The 13,412-nt window shown below is 34.9% G+C and overlaps 1 protein-coding gene across 1 annotated transcript in view; it reads left to right on the plus strand.

The window, feature by feature from the left end:
• The window catches only part of XPR1 (xenotropic and polytropic retrovirus receptor 1), a 199,166-nt gene that overhangs the window by 181,540 nt on the left and 4,214 nt on the right, over positions 1-13,412 (plus strand). The window contains exons 12-14 of the mRNA XM_081226479.1: positions 2,950-3,116; positions 6,311-6,450; positions 12,589-12,810. Of these exons, the coding sequence (XP_081082605.1) occupies positions 2,950-3,116; positions 6,311-6,450; positions 12,589-12,810 (529 nt within the window). The remainder of the gene's footprint in view (positions 1-2,949; positions 3,117-6,310; positions 6,451-12,588; positions 12,811-13,412) is intronic.

The raw sequence follows: 13,412 nt of genomic DNA on the forward strand, positions 1-13,412 counted from the left end.
ATTTCATAGAAATAATATGGGCTTAGAGGAAGGCAGTTTAGCCCATTGTCCCATTTTAAGAATTATATTCTGAGGATAGAACTTGTTTTAAAATCTAGAAGAAATAACAAAATTAGCACATTACTTTTAGTGTCATTATCAATTCCTTTTAGGTCTTTATCTCTGTGTTGATCTTGTTTTGAAAATATGACAAGAGTGAATTTTATTATGTTGCTAAATTTGCTTTATTCTTTGCAAACCTTAGTAGATGAGTTATGGAATTTTTTTGAATGCAACCATGATGCTAATTATTGAACAATACAACTCAGCTAGATTCTATATCTGTGTATAGAATGAAGTGAACAGGTATGTTAGAGCACATCCAACTAAACCTAGATAATAAGTAAATATTTTGTTAGACCTTTTAAATTATAATTCATATGGCACAATGCTATAATATAAATATTAACCCAATTTTCTCTTGATGAAGAAAAGTTTTTGTGAAAATAGTTTAAACCTGAAAATGTGTTTATATCCAAGCTTGACTGTTCATTAGAATCAATTGTGGACCATTTTTAAAACTTTTGTTTCTGTTCCCTACCACTGACTTTCCAGGAGAAGAAGGTGAACAGTGGTGTGCTGGTATATATTTAAAAACTAGCTCTCGGGTGGGAGTGGGGATGGGAGCACTGATTTGCAGTGTTTGCTGATTTCCATGGTGTAAATACGGACTGCTTACCATAGCCAATTTCAAGCTACTAAGATGATTAACATGGAATGTTGGAAAAAGATGTATAGTATTTCCATTATATAGATATATAAACATATATAACCTAAAAGAATAAATAATATCAAAATTTAGTAAAGTAATTAGGAAGTGATGAATTTGAGTTTTCATTACCTTTGTTTTTAATATAGCTAATTATAAGTTTATGTAATTTAATTTTTAATAATGACTATGTTTAACAATCAGTTTGCAAAGTTTTTGAAAATTTGACGGTCGGTTCATAAAGCTGGTACAGACTGATGCTGACAACACTGGAGCTCAGAGATATCTGTACTTTTTTAACCAACTAAGTAATTCTGATGAAAGCAACCTGCCAACCCATTATTTTTCTGAAATACAGATTTAATCCTAAGGCCCAAGAAGGCATTCCACAGTCAGACCCAAAATGTCTTTTCCAGCTTCATTTCAAATCATACCCACTCCCTCACATCCTCTGTGTTTCACCCACACTAGACTTAGATTACTTGCAGCTTCTCAAAAATACCTTGCAGTTTCCCACCCTCATGGCTTTTCATTATCTTCTTTTAGCATTGAATAGCCTTGCCTCATCTGCCTGACTTTTGCAACACTATTTATCCTTCTAGAAATAACTCAAATGCTACTTCCTCTTATTTCCTCCTGCTGGAAACAGTCCCCTTCTCCTTGATGTTCTCATAGTCCTTTGTGTTTTTTTTGTTTTTTGGGTTTTTTTTTTTTTTTGCAGTACGCGGGCCTCTCACTGCTGTGGCCTCTCCCCTTGCGGAGCACAGGCTCCGGATGTGCAGGCTCAGCGGCCATGGCTCACGGGCCCAGCTGCTCTGCGGCATGTGGGATCCTCCTGGACTGGGGCACGAACCCGTGCCCCCTGCATCAGCAGGCGGACTCTCAACCACTGTGCCACCAGGGAAGCCCCTGTTTATTTTATTTTGAGCTCAAATTTATCATCAATAACAAATGGCTGTTTCAACTTACTAGATTATAAATGTCTAAAGGGTGCCTTTGAATAATACTGTACTTAACATTTTACTATCTAAAAATGATTAGTAAGCACTTGTTTTTTTGTTTGTTTGTTTGGCCACGCCGCCATGGCTTGCGGGATCTTAGTTCCCCGACCAGAGATTGAACCTGGGCCCCAGCAGTGAAAGCACCGAGTTCTAACCACTGGACCACCAGGAAATTCCCAGCACTTGTTTATTTTAATAGGAGGATTATGGATAATGCATGATACATCCTTTACTTTCTAAGCCTTTGGGAAACTAACCACAATTTAAACTTGTTTTGAATTAGATGACACCTTTTTTTCCTGATGATTGAGGACCATATTAGTAGTAGTTATATACCTATATCCTACACCCAGAGAATACAAAGAACATCACGATGACTTTCAAACTTGTCAAAGAAAAGTTTCATAGAGAACATACAGAGCACTTGAGAGTGAAAAAGACTAGGTTGTGTAACTACCTTTGCAAATTATTTTTATTATTCTGATTTAGTGCACTTTATAGTGTTCTCAGCATAAAACCCAAAGTTACATTATAGTGTTCCCAGCATAAAGTCACATTAAGCCTTTGTATCATTAAATAACATCCAAAAAAAGCAAACATATCATCCTTTGCTTTGTGATTTGAGAGAAATTTGCTTTCATATATGTTCTTAAGGATACATTCCTCATCAGTCTGTTGCTTTCTGGCATTTTACCTAGAATTAAAATTATCCGATTGCTTTCGCAATAAGTATTAAGATCTACGTATATGAAGGAAATGTCGTTCTAAAGTAAAAACAATCCAAGAATTTCTTAAAGCAAATGCAGCACATTCCTTATTACTGATGTTTCATAACTTTTTTTCATCTTTGACCCTAAGCTGCCACCTGATGGCAAAAACTAAAATGACAACTTTTGTAATATTCAAAACCTCCATTGCAGTTATTTGAAATTTTATGTTTTCAGCATAAAGCCTCTAAACTCTAAATGCACATTTGTACAAATTTTGTGTATTTGGTGAATGTTTGATAATTATTTGAACTTCAGAAGAATCAGATTTATTGTTTAACTTTTGTTAGACAATGATCCTACTAAGGAGATTTCTTTTAAAATCTTATTTCCCTTATGGAGCTGGAGAAATAATCTGTTTTTAAATTAGTTTTGTTTAATGAAGAATTTTACCTGAATCTAGTAATTTTCTCTTTCCCTTTTCTTTCTTCAGAACGAGGTCACTCAGACACCATAGTGTTCTTTTACCTGTGGATCGTCTTTTGTATCATCAGTTCCTGTTACACCCTCATCTGGGATCTGAAGATGGACTGGGGTCTTTTTGATAAGAATGCAGGAGAAAACACTTTCCTCCGGGAAGAGATTGTATACCCCCAAAAAGTATGTACAAAGAGTCCTTGGGTTTATTTAAAAAAGAAAAACAAAACAACAACTCAGGTGTACCTATTACAATATATACCCAATCCCAACCTAATATAATTAGAGAAAATACTTACCAAAAAATACTAATCCATTCAGTCAGCAAAAATGTATCAGATGTTTACTATATGCTAGATGCTATAGGAAATAAAACCAAAGTAAAATTCTGGTTCTCAAGGAGGCCTTAATCTATATTCTAAACAGATAAGTAAACAGATTGTAATACAATGTGATAAAGACTAGAATAGAGGAGTAAATAACTTACTATCATTTATGATTTATTTTGACCATGCAATTCCCTCCATCTCAAATGCCCTCTTTCCCCTTTGTTTACCTTGCAAACTCTTGTTCCTTCTTTTTAAAAAAGTCAGTTTTTTACTTTCTCTAAGAAGCCTTTCTTATTTCTCCAAGCATAATTAGCCATTCGTACCAATCCCATTTTACCCTATACAAACTTCCATTATGGCAGTCGTCACACTGTATTTTAATTACCTGTTTAGGTATCTATATCCCTCACTATCCAGCATAGTCCCTGGCATACAGAGACTTAATGTTTGTGGAATGAATGAATAAATACTTGACTGAATGAGCAGCGCTATGAAAGCACGAAGGAAAGGGGAGTGCCTGACTTTGCTTGGGTGCATCAAGAAGGCTTCTCCTTTCATTTATTTCAATCAGTTTTCCTAAAGTTTCAATTTAATCCAAAAATATATGGATAATTATGTGGGAATTATTTTAGCATCTTACATATATATATATATATATATATGAATAAAAGGATGAGAGAGGCTGAGTTAAAAAGTCAAAAGGCCAAGAGTATCTTTACTCAGATATTGAAAGAAATTAAACAATGAACTGGGAATCCTTATAAGTGAATTCTAATCCCAGCTCTCTCACTAACTAGCTGTATAATTTCAGGCAACCAGACTACAGTGTATTCTTCTCTATAAGGTAGGGTATTATACTACATTATCTCTTGAGCCTTTCCCAGTCCTAAAATTCTGTGATGTGGAGGAGATTATAAGTTGGGTCACTAATACTTTATACTATGTCAGAATGTCACCAGTACCTCAAAATTGCACTTTGAAAATGCGTGAATGTGTAGTATTTAATTGGTGACTAGGGACGGCTGTTTTCAAGTGTGAGGATTAAAAATAAATGATAGGAGAGTGAATACGAAGAATAGTATATTAGGGTAACTTTGTATAAACAAATGAAGGCAGAAAAGGAGATGTTTACTGACAGTGTTTTTTTTTTTTTTAACATAAGCTATAGCAATCCCAATGTGCGAATTTAGAATATATGACCAAGATACTAGATATATCTTTGTAAGTCTCATTTGAAAAGAAAATCAAAAAAAGTAATAGTAAGCACAAGTCAGACAGCAGACATGCATTCAAGTAAAGATGGCCTTTTGTGTTCACCAAATGTATGTGCCTTATTGCTCTTTGAACTGTTCTTGCCTTACTGAGAGAGATAATACATTTATTTCTTATTACAATGGTTGCTTTGATGAACTGTTTATATCTTTATATAAATATTCGTTCCTCCTTTTAAATAGTTCTAACTTTTTGATTTCTATGTAATAAAACTAGTTAATAGAATCAGTTTTTTTGTTATTATATATTTTCATGACCCTAGAAAATAAAGTGTATGCTTTTGTACATTATGCTTTCCAAATGTATAAGAAAAATGTTCTAGGGGATCACCATACCCCTTTCAATTTTAAAAAGGCAAATATTGGAATAAAATTTATTCTTCTTAAAAAGGGAAGAAGCTATTTGCTGAATCCAGTGGTACTTCATTTAAAAATTAACACAGCTATATGTACCTTAAAATCAGTTCCTCGGTGTTAACAACGCATACTATTGAGCACCATACCCAGGTCCAGGAAGCATTTTTGTTATCTCCATATTAAAACTTAACTTTTCTGCGTCTCTTGACCTCAAGTTAAGTGTATTCCTCCCAAAAGACCTTCAGTTTTTGGTAACATCAGCTCCCACATCAGTGAAATGTGGATCCACTTGACTGGCTCTTAAAGACACATGAAATTGCAGCTCTTACTGAGAGGCCTAATAATGAGTTCACTGCATGTGGATTTATCCAAAAATTACATTATCGCTCTATTGGATGGATGGGGGAGGGAACAGGGAGATATGTTAATGTGTTAAAAATCTTTATAAAATTCATCATAGTAAGCAGTGGATAATGTCTAAAATTGAATAATCAAGATATAGCAATATATACACATTATTTAGAAATGTGGAAGATAAATAATAGAAGAAATAGCTACAAATTTTGAAAATGTTTGTCTCTAGAGAATGGGACAAGAAGGGGACTGCTATTTCTTTTGTTTAATAGGCTTCTGACATGACTAGTATTCCTTTGTTAAATTTTTTTAAATAAGTGCTATGGCTTAATACATATCAGTTCTAGTTCCCATAAGATGTCATAACCTTTAAATACATATTTTTAAAGAGCTAGATATCCAGATATGAATAGTGAGAAAATCCGTGAATTACAGTTCTGGTCTGTTGGCAGTTTGTTTACTTAAGACTTTTGTGTAGGTAAGCGTGGACTCTCAAAAACTGGGTACTAGTACCTGGAAAGATTAGTTGAGTGCTGTCTTCCTCATGTGAAAATGGAACATTCATTAAATTTAACTATGTATGTGAAATCCAGGCTTAATTTTATTTACTGACATCAAAAAGCAAAGCAAAATTTTTTCAGATGGAGGATAAGGCAATTTGAGAATAAAAGTACAAATAACAGAGTTAATAAATCTGCTAATATTTTCGACTATTAACTATTGAGTCATTAGTGTATCACATACATATTAGAGTATAATTTCAGTCAGATCAAGGATTTCATCTGGTTTGTATTTCTGGGGTCTAAAAGAGAGCCTGGTATACAATATGGAAATGAAGTTCATTTGTTAAATGATTACTGAAATTCAGTAAAACAATATTTAAAAATTCATTTTAAATATTGTACCATTTAAGAAAAAAAAACTAAATTGGTGAAATCTTTCTAAAATATAAAACTCTTTAACCTGTGCTTGTCAGTAGGATATGTGACTCTTGTTACTGTGCTTGGTGTGCTTATTTGTAAGAAACATGATGGTAAGTGTACTCAATTTGCTTATTATTCCTCAGGCCTATTATTACTGTGCCATCATAGAGGATGTGATCCTGCGCTTTGCTTGGACTATCCAAATCTCAATTACCTCCATGACTTTGTTGCCTCATTCTGGGGACATCATTGCTACTGTCTTTGCTCCCCTTGAGGTTTTCCGGTAAGCAAACTACTGAAAGCTTTATCAAAGATTCTTTTTACCTAAAAAGTTGCTCAATACTTATCAGAATTTATTAAAACTTATACTTGAAAAGCTTAAATTTTCCAACTTTTCTCAGACTTTTTATCAGCCTCAGAGTTGGAAAATCCTGGTTGAAGGACTAAGAGATTAGTTCTTACAAAGTTAAAGTAACTGCTGATGATGACTTAGAAGCTTTTTTAGAATTGGGCTCCATTTGAACATCCAAATGGCTAATGAACATACGAAAAGGTTCTTAACATGCTTAATCACCAGGGAAATACAAATTAAACCTACATTTGAGCTATAGCTACTCACCTATGAGGGCTAAAATGAAAAATGCTGACACACCAAGTATTGATGAGGATGTAGAACGATGGGAACAATTGGAATTCTCATACACTGCAGGTAGGAGGAAACTAGTACAACGGCCACTTTGGAAAACTCTTTGTCAGTATCTACCAAAGCTGTGCATGAACACCTGGGTATATAGTAAACAAGAGTGCTAACCTAAGGCCACCAAGACCCACGTACAAGAATGTTCACAATAATACTATTTATAACAGACCAAAATGGAGACTACCCAAGTGCCCAGCAATGTAGAGTGGATAGATACATTGTGGTATTTGCACACATGCAAATCTGTCCAGTAATGAGAACAAAAGGCTAAATAACAACATGAATTAATCTCACAAAGCAAAATATTGAGCAAAAGAAGTTAGACACAAGAGTATGTCCCTATATGATTCCAAATTTATAAAGTTCAGAAGCAGGCTAAACTCATCTATGGTATTAGAAGTCAAAATAGTATTTGCCCTTGTGGGACAGTGACTGGAAGTGGCACCAGGAGAACCTTCTTGGGTGGGTGGGTGGGTGGAGTAATGTTCTGTTTTTTGATCTGTGTGCTGGTTACATGATGGGTTCACTTTGTTAAAATTCATCATGCTGTGCCCATCATATTTGTTCACTTCTCTGAATGTGTTATACTTAATAAAAGGTTTTTAAATCAAAAAAAGAAAGGAAAGAATTAGGCTCCATTGGAAGGGTCATGAGTGGAAATAAGGAGGTAAAAAGTCTTAGAATAGGAATTAGAATTAAAATCTTTTGAGAATCATTTTTTGCAATTTAGTGGTCTGGGTTATTCAGCCCAACCTTCTCAGTGGAAACAATAAAAATACCAGATAAAATGTTTTTTTAATCTTCCTAAAAACATTAGTGATCTGACAAGATAGCCCAAACGCTAAGTGAAGGCAGATATCCCAGGATAAGCAGAACACTAAAGCCAATTTTGCACTAATGAAATTTGCCAGACCTAGAGACTTTGAGATTCATTTGTGATAGCCAATTCAAATTTGTATGCACCTAATAACATAGCTTGAAAATATGTAAAGCAAAAGTTGACACTGCTAAAAAGTAAAAGTAGATAAATTTACAATTTTAGAGAAGGATTTTAACATACTTTTCTCAGTAATAAACAAGTAGTCAATTAACCAACTTGACCTAATTGACACATTTAGAGGACTGCATACAAGTACTAAATACAAATGCTACACATGGAACACTTACCAAAATTAACCATATTCTGGGCTGTAAAGGAAGTCTTAACAAACTTTAGAGGAGTAAAATCACAAAAAGATATCTGAAAATTCACAAATGTTTAGAAATTAAGCATCACAGGTATAAATAACCCATGGTTGAAGTTGAAATTGCAATGAAAATTTTAAAATATTTTGAATAGAATGAAATTGAAAATGTGACAAAAGAAAAGGTGAAATATAGCTAAAGCCATGCTTAGAGGGAAATGTATAGCCTTAAATGTGAATATTAGAAAAGTATACAGCTCAATATTAGAAAAAAGATTTAAATAGCAAATCAAACGTCAAAAAAAGTAGAAGAAAATATAAAGAACAGAAATTAATGGAATAGAAAACAGACATAATAGAGAAAATTAACAAAGCTAGTTCTTTTAAAAGACTAATAAAATTGTTAAAATGTCTAAATAGTGCTGATCGAGGAAAAAAGGAAAGAAGGCACAAATTACAAATATCAAAAATCCTAAAGATGTTTTTTAAAAGAGCATGACAATATTATGAGCAACTTTGTGCCAACAAATTTAGAAATTTAAGTGAAGTGAACAAATTCCTCAAAACACAATTTATCAAAACCGATAAAGAGGAAATAAAAATTCTGATAGGTTTATATGTAGTAAAGAAAATAAATCCATATTAAAATTCTTCCTACAAAGAAAACTGCAGGGAATTCTTCCACATATATGAGGAGGAAATATTATCAGTTTTACACAAAACTCTTTTAGGGAAATGAGACAATGAAAGGAGCACTTCCCAGTTCATTTTGTGCAGCCAGTATGACTTTGATGTCTGAACCTACAGAGATATTTCTCATGTCCAGGGATGCAAAAATCCTAAACAAAATATTGGGTAATGAATCCAACAATATATAAAAAGGATAATACATCACAACCAAGTTAGGTTCATTCCCAGAATGTAAGATGTAATATTCAAAAATCATTTAACATTTAAAAATCAATCTGTGTAACTCACCACATTAATGAATAAAGGGGAAAACAACCCTCAACAAATATAGAAAATGCCATTGAGAAAAGTCAATGCCTGTTTATGAAAAAACTAAACACTACAAAAAAAATAAAAAATAAAAAAGATCATATTTAATGGTAAAACACTGTAAGTTCTCCCTGGAGATCAGGAATGAGATAAGTATGCGTGCTGTTACCACTTCTATTTAACATCATACTGAAGGTATAGCTAGTGCAATGAGGAGAGAAAAAGTATAAGGATTAGAAAGGAAGAAATAAAACTATGATCATTCATTGGTGACATGACTGTATATGCAGAAAATTCAAAAGAATTTACAAATAAGCTATTAGAATGAATATATAAGGTTGACATAAATTAATGTTCTAAAAAAGTCACAAACAACTAGAAAATGAAATTTAAAAGAAAACATGCTGTTTTGAATAGCCCTGGAATGTATCAAATACCTAAAGTAATACATTTAATGAAAGATGTATGTATATGAAAATTGACAAGCCAGTTCTAGAATTTATATGGTAACAGTAAGGATCAAGAATATCCAAGACTATCCTAAAAAGAATGAAGTAAAGGACTTATACTCTCAAATATCAAAACCTATTATATAACTACCATAATTAAGACAGTATCTGATGAGACAAAGAAGAGACAAATAGGTCACTGCAATAGAATAGGGAGTCCAGAAACATATCCACACATTCATTGACACTACCTGATTTATGAGAAAGGTGGCTATATAACAGTGGAGAAAAAAAGATTCTTTAATAAATGATATTGAGTCAACTGGATATCCATATGGGGGAAAAAATAAATCTCAACTTCCACTGCATAATATATGCAAAATCAATTCCAGGTGGATTGCAGAGCTAAATATGAAAGGTAAATCAATAAACTCTCTAGGAGATAACATAGGGGGGCCGTAAAGGCAGCTTTAGGTATACGGTAATTTTTTATTTCTTGTTTCTGAGTGATAATTACACATTGTGATCACTTTATAATAATTAACCAACCTGCACACTTAAAATTTGCACACTTTTATATATTTATGTTGTGCTTTAGTTAAAATGCTTATTTAAAAAAAAAAAAAAGGCAGCCCAAAAGAAAGGATTATCTTTAAAGAAATGGCTGTTAGATTGACAGCTGACTTCTCAACAGCAACAGTGGATGTCAGAAGTCATTAAAATGGTATCTTAAGTGTGCGGAATGAAAATAACTCCCTACCCTAGAACTCTTTACCCAGTGAAAATATCTTTCACAAATGACGATGAAATAAAGATATTTTTAGACAGGTGTATAGCTTTCCTCTGAGTCAGGATGGGCACATATATCAGGATGGCCTGATAAAATAAGATTGAATCTGGAAGCAGTATACTTGTTGCTGTCAGTGCTCTCTCCAAACCATTTGTCAACCCTCCTTCCCCTCTTCACTTTCTCAGATGTCTAGGTTTAGGACCTGAAATTCTCCATCACCAATAACGCCTCCCCCCAAATACTTCTTTCTCTTTCATGTATGCTGCTTTAGACATTAAAAAAAAAATTTTTTTTCTAGTAAAAAGAGGGAGCTCAATTACTTTTTTTTTTTTTTTTTTTTTTTGCGGTACGCGGGACTTTCACTGTCGTGGCCTCTCCCGTTGCGGAGCACGGGCTCTGGATGCGCAAGCTCAGTGGCCATGGCTCACGGGCCCAGCCGCTCTGTGGCATGTGGGATCTTCCCGGACCGGGGCACGAACCTGTGTCCCCTGCATCGGCAGGCGGACTCTCAACCACTGTGCCACCAGGGAAGCCCCGCAGATGATTTTTTAAAGAGAAAAAAATCAAGAATAAAAAAGTAATTGGGCTTACCTGGTGGCACAGTGGTTGAGAGTCCGCCTGCCGATGCAGGGGACACGGGTCTCAAGTCTTCTTTTCCCAATACTCAAATTAAATTGCTTTTGTTAATAATCAATAATAATTATAGCAAACACTTATGTATTGCCTTCTATGTACCTGGCACTGTTCTAAGCCCTTTACATGTATTAACTTAGTGAATCCTCACAACAGTCTTGTGAGGTAGGTGCTGTTACTGTCTCATCTTACTAATGAAGCATAGGTTAAGTAAATCATCCAAGGTTATTACACCTAGTAAGTGGCAGCATCCATGATTTGAATCTAGACAGTCTCCTAGAATCTGTGCTCTTAGATCATACTGCCTCTTTATCCTCTTTATCTAAATCCAGTGGTTAGTTCTCTGTACTTATCTTACTTTACCTCTCAGCAAAGCACTTTCTTCACTTGATTTCTCAGAAACTACACTCTTCTGTCTCACTATCTGTTCCGTCTCAGTTCCTTTACTCGTTCTTCTTCCTCTTCCCAAATTGTAAATATTGGAGTGCTCCAGGGTTTAATCCTCTTTAATCTTCTCTCCTCCACTTATATTATTCCTAAGCCCATGACTTGAAATACTGTTCTTATGCTGTCTATAGTCCTAGACTCTCTTGAACTGCAAACTCATGTCCATGTAGCTACTGAATTTTCCTCTTGGATATCTAATGGCTCTGGCCTAATAGGAACAACCCAGATCTCTAGTAAATGGTGTCACCATTCACTGAGAACAAAAACCTGAGACCACTCACATCCCATGTCAGTAAGTCCTGTCAGCTTCATCTTCGTAAATAAATCCCTAGTCTGTCTGCTTCTCATCACCTCTGTTATCCCCAGCTGTATCTAAGTCTCCATCATCTCTTTCCTGGACTACTGCAGCAGCTTCTAATTGGTCTTCCTTCAGGTGTTCTCGTCTTCCTTTGATCTGTTCACAGTTCAGCAGATAGAATGATCTTTTTAAAACAAATCACATCATTCTCCAGCTCAGAACCCTCCTTGTTTTCTATCACACTTAAAAATCTAAACTCTTCACTATAGCTTATAAGGCCCTCTGTGGATCAAGCCCCTTTCTTTTCTACCTCTCCATCTTCATCTGCCATTTTAACCTTCCTGTTCCTCTCCAGCCCCACTGACCTTGCTGTTGTTTTAACACACCAAAGTCCTGTCCAGCTTGGGAGCTTTTGTGCTTGCTGTTTCCTCTGCCTGGGATACTTTTCTGTAGGATTTTACCTGACTTGCTTCCTTGCTAGATGCCATCTCTTCAAAGAAACATGTTCTATACCCTTGCCCTGCTTTATTTTCTTCAGAGCACTTACCGTTAGCTAATTGTTTCCTTGTTTATTATCTGTCATTAGAAATTACATTTATACAGGGAGAGGCTTTGTCTCATTCAGTGCCTTTTCCTGTCATATTGTAGGCATTCAATAAATATTTGTTCAATAAAGGGAAAGAATGAGTACTCTGAAACTGCGTTCCATGAGTCCCTTTCCTTTGCCTACTCCTTTCTTGTCCCCTTCCCCCCCAACCCCACCACACCATCTTTTTTCTATTTTATTTTAGTATTCTAGTCCTTAATTCCTTTTTTTGTTTCCATGAGTGGAAACTTGTTATACTGGGAGGTCTATAGGTGATAGTAGTAGTATGTTCAAATTTTATAAGTAATTTGCCTATTCTACCCCATTTTGCTAAGGCGATTTGTGTGGAACTTCTTCCGCCTGGAGAATGAACATCTGAATAACTGTGGTGAATTCCGTGCTGTGAGGGACATCTCTGTGGCCCCTCTGAATGCAGATGATCAGACGCTTCTAGAGCAGATGATGGACCAGGAAGACGGGGTACGAAACCGCCAGAAGAATCGGCCATGGAAGTACAGCCAGAGCATATCCCTGCGCCGGCCTTGCCTCGCTTCTCAGTATGTATAGCTTCCACTTCTGTGAGATGAATTCCCTTCAGGTTTTAGTACTGGATAACATTTAAGTTAAGAAGCTATCAGGTTGAACCAGGTGAAATTGCTGGCGTTCAACCATCTTTCACCACAAAAACCAGCAATAACAGCAGTTCCGTATGATCCAACCTATATATAGAATGTCTTAATGAACACATAGTGTAAAATGTCATTAATATGTTAATTAATACATTAATTAATACTTACTAATTTGGCATTAAAAGTACACTGGGGAAAATTTGTTGGAAAATAATTTACTTGACCTCTTCAGTGTATCTTGTATAAAAATCATTTCCAAGTTATAAACTTTAGGAATCCTGGTTCTGCCACTTGCCATCTATGTCATCTTGGCCAAATCACTTAATTTCTCTATATTATCCCTCATCTCTAAATTGGGATTAATATGGTCCTGCTCATAGGGTGGTGGTTAGATTAAATTTGTTATGACGTGGGATTTAGACCAGTTTCCTCACAGAAAGAGGTCAATAAGTGTAAGCTATTATTATTTTTACTTTTTTACTAAATACCTACAACAGGATTTTTATCAGTCATTTACTTTGTATATTCCT

The sequence above is a fragment of the Mesoplodon bidens genome, assembly GCF_964165515.1.
Source record: "Mesoplodon bidens genome assembly, chromosome: 2".
NCBI classification, from domain to species: Eukaryota; Metazoa; Chordata; class Mammalia; order Artiodactyla; family Ziphiidae; genus Mesoplodon; species Mesoplodon bidens.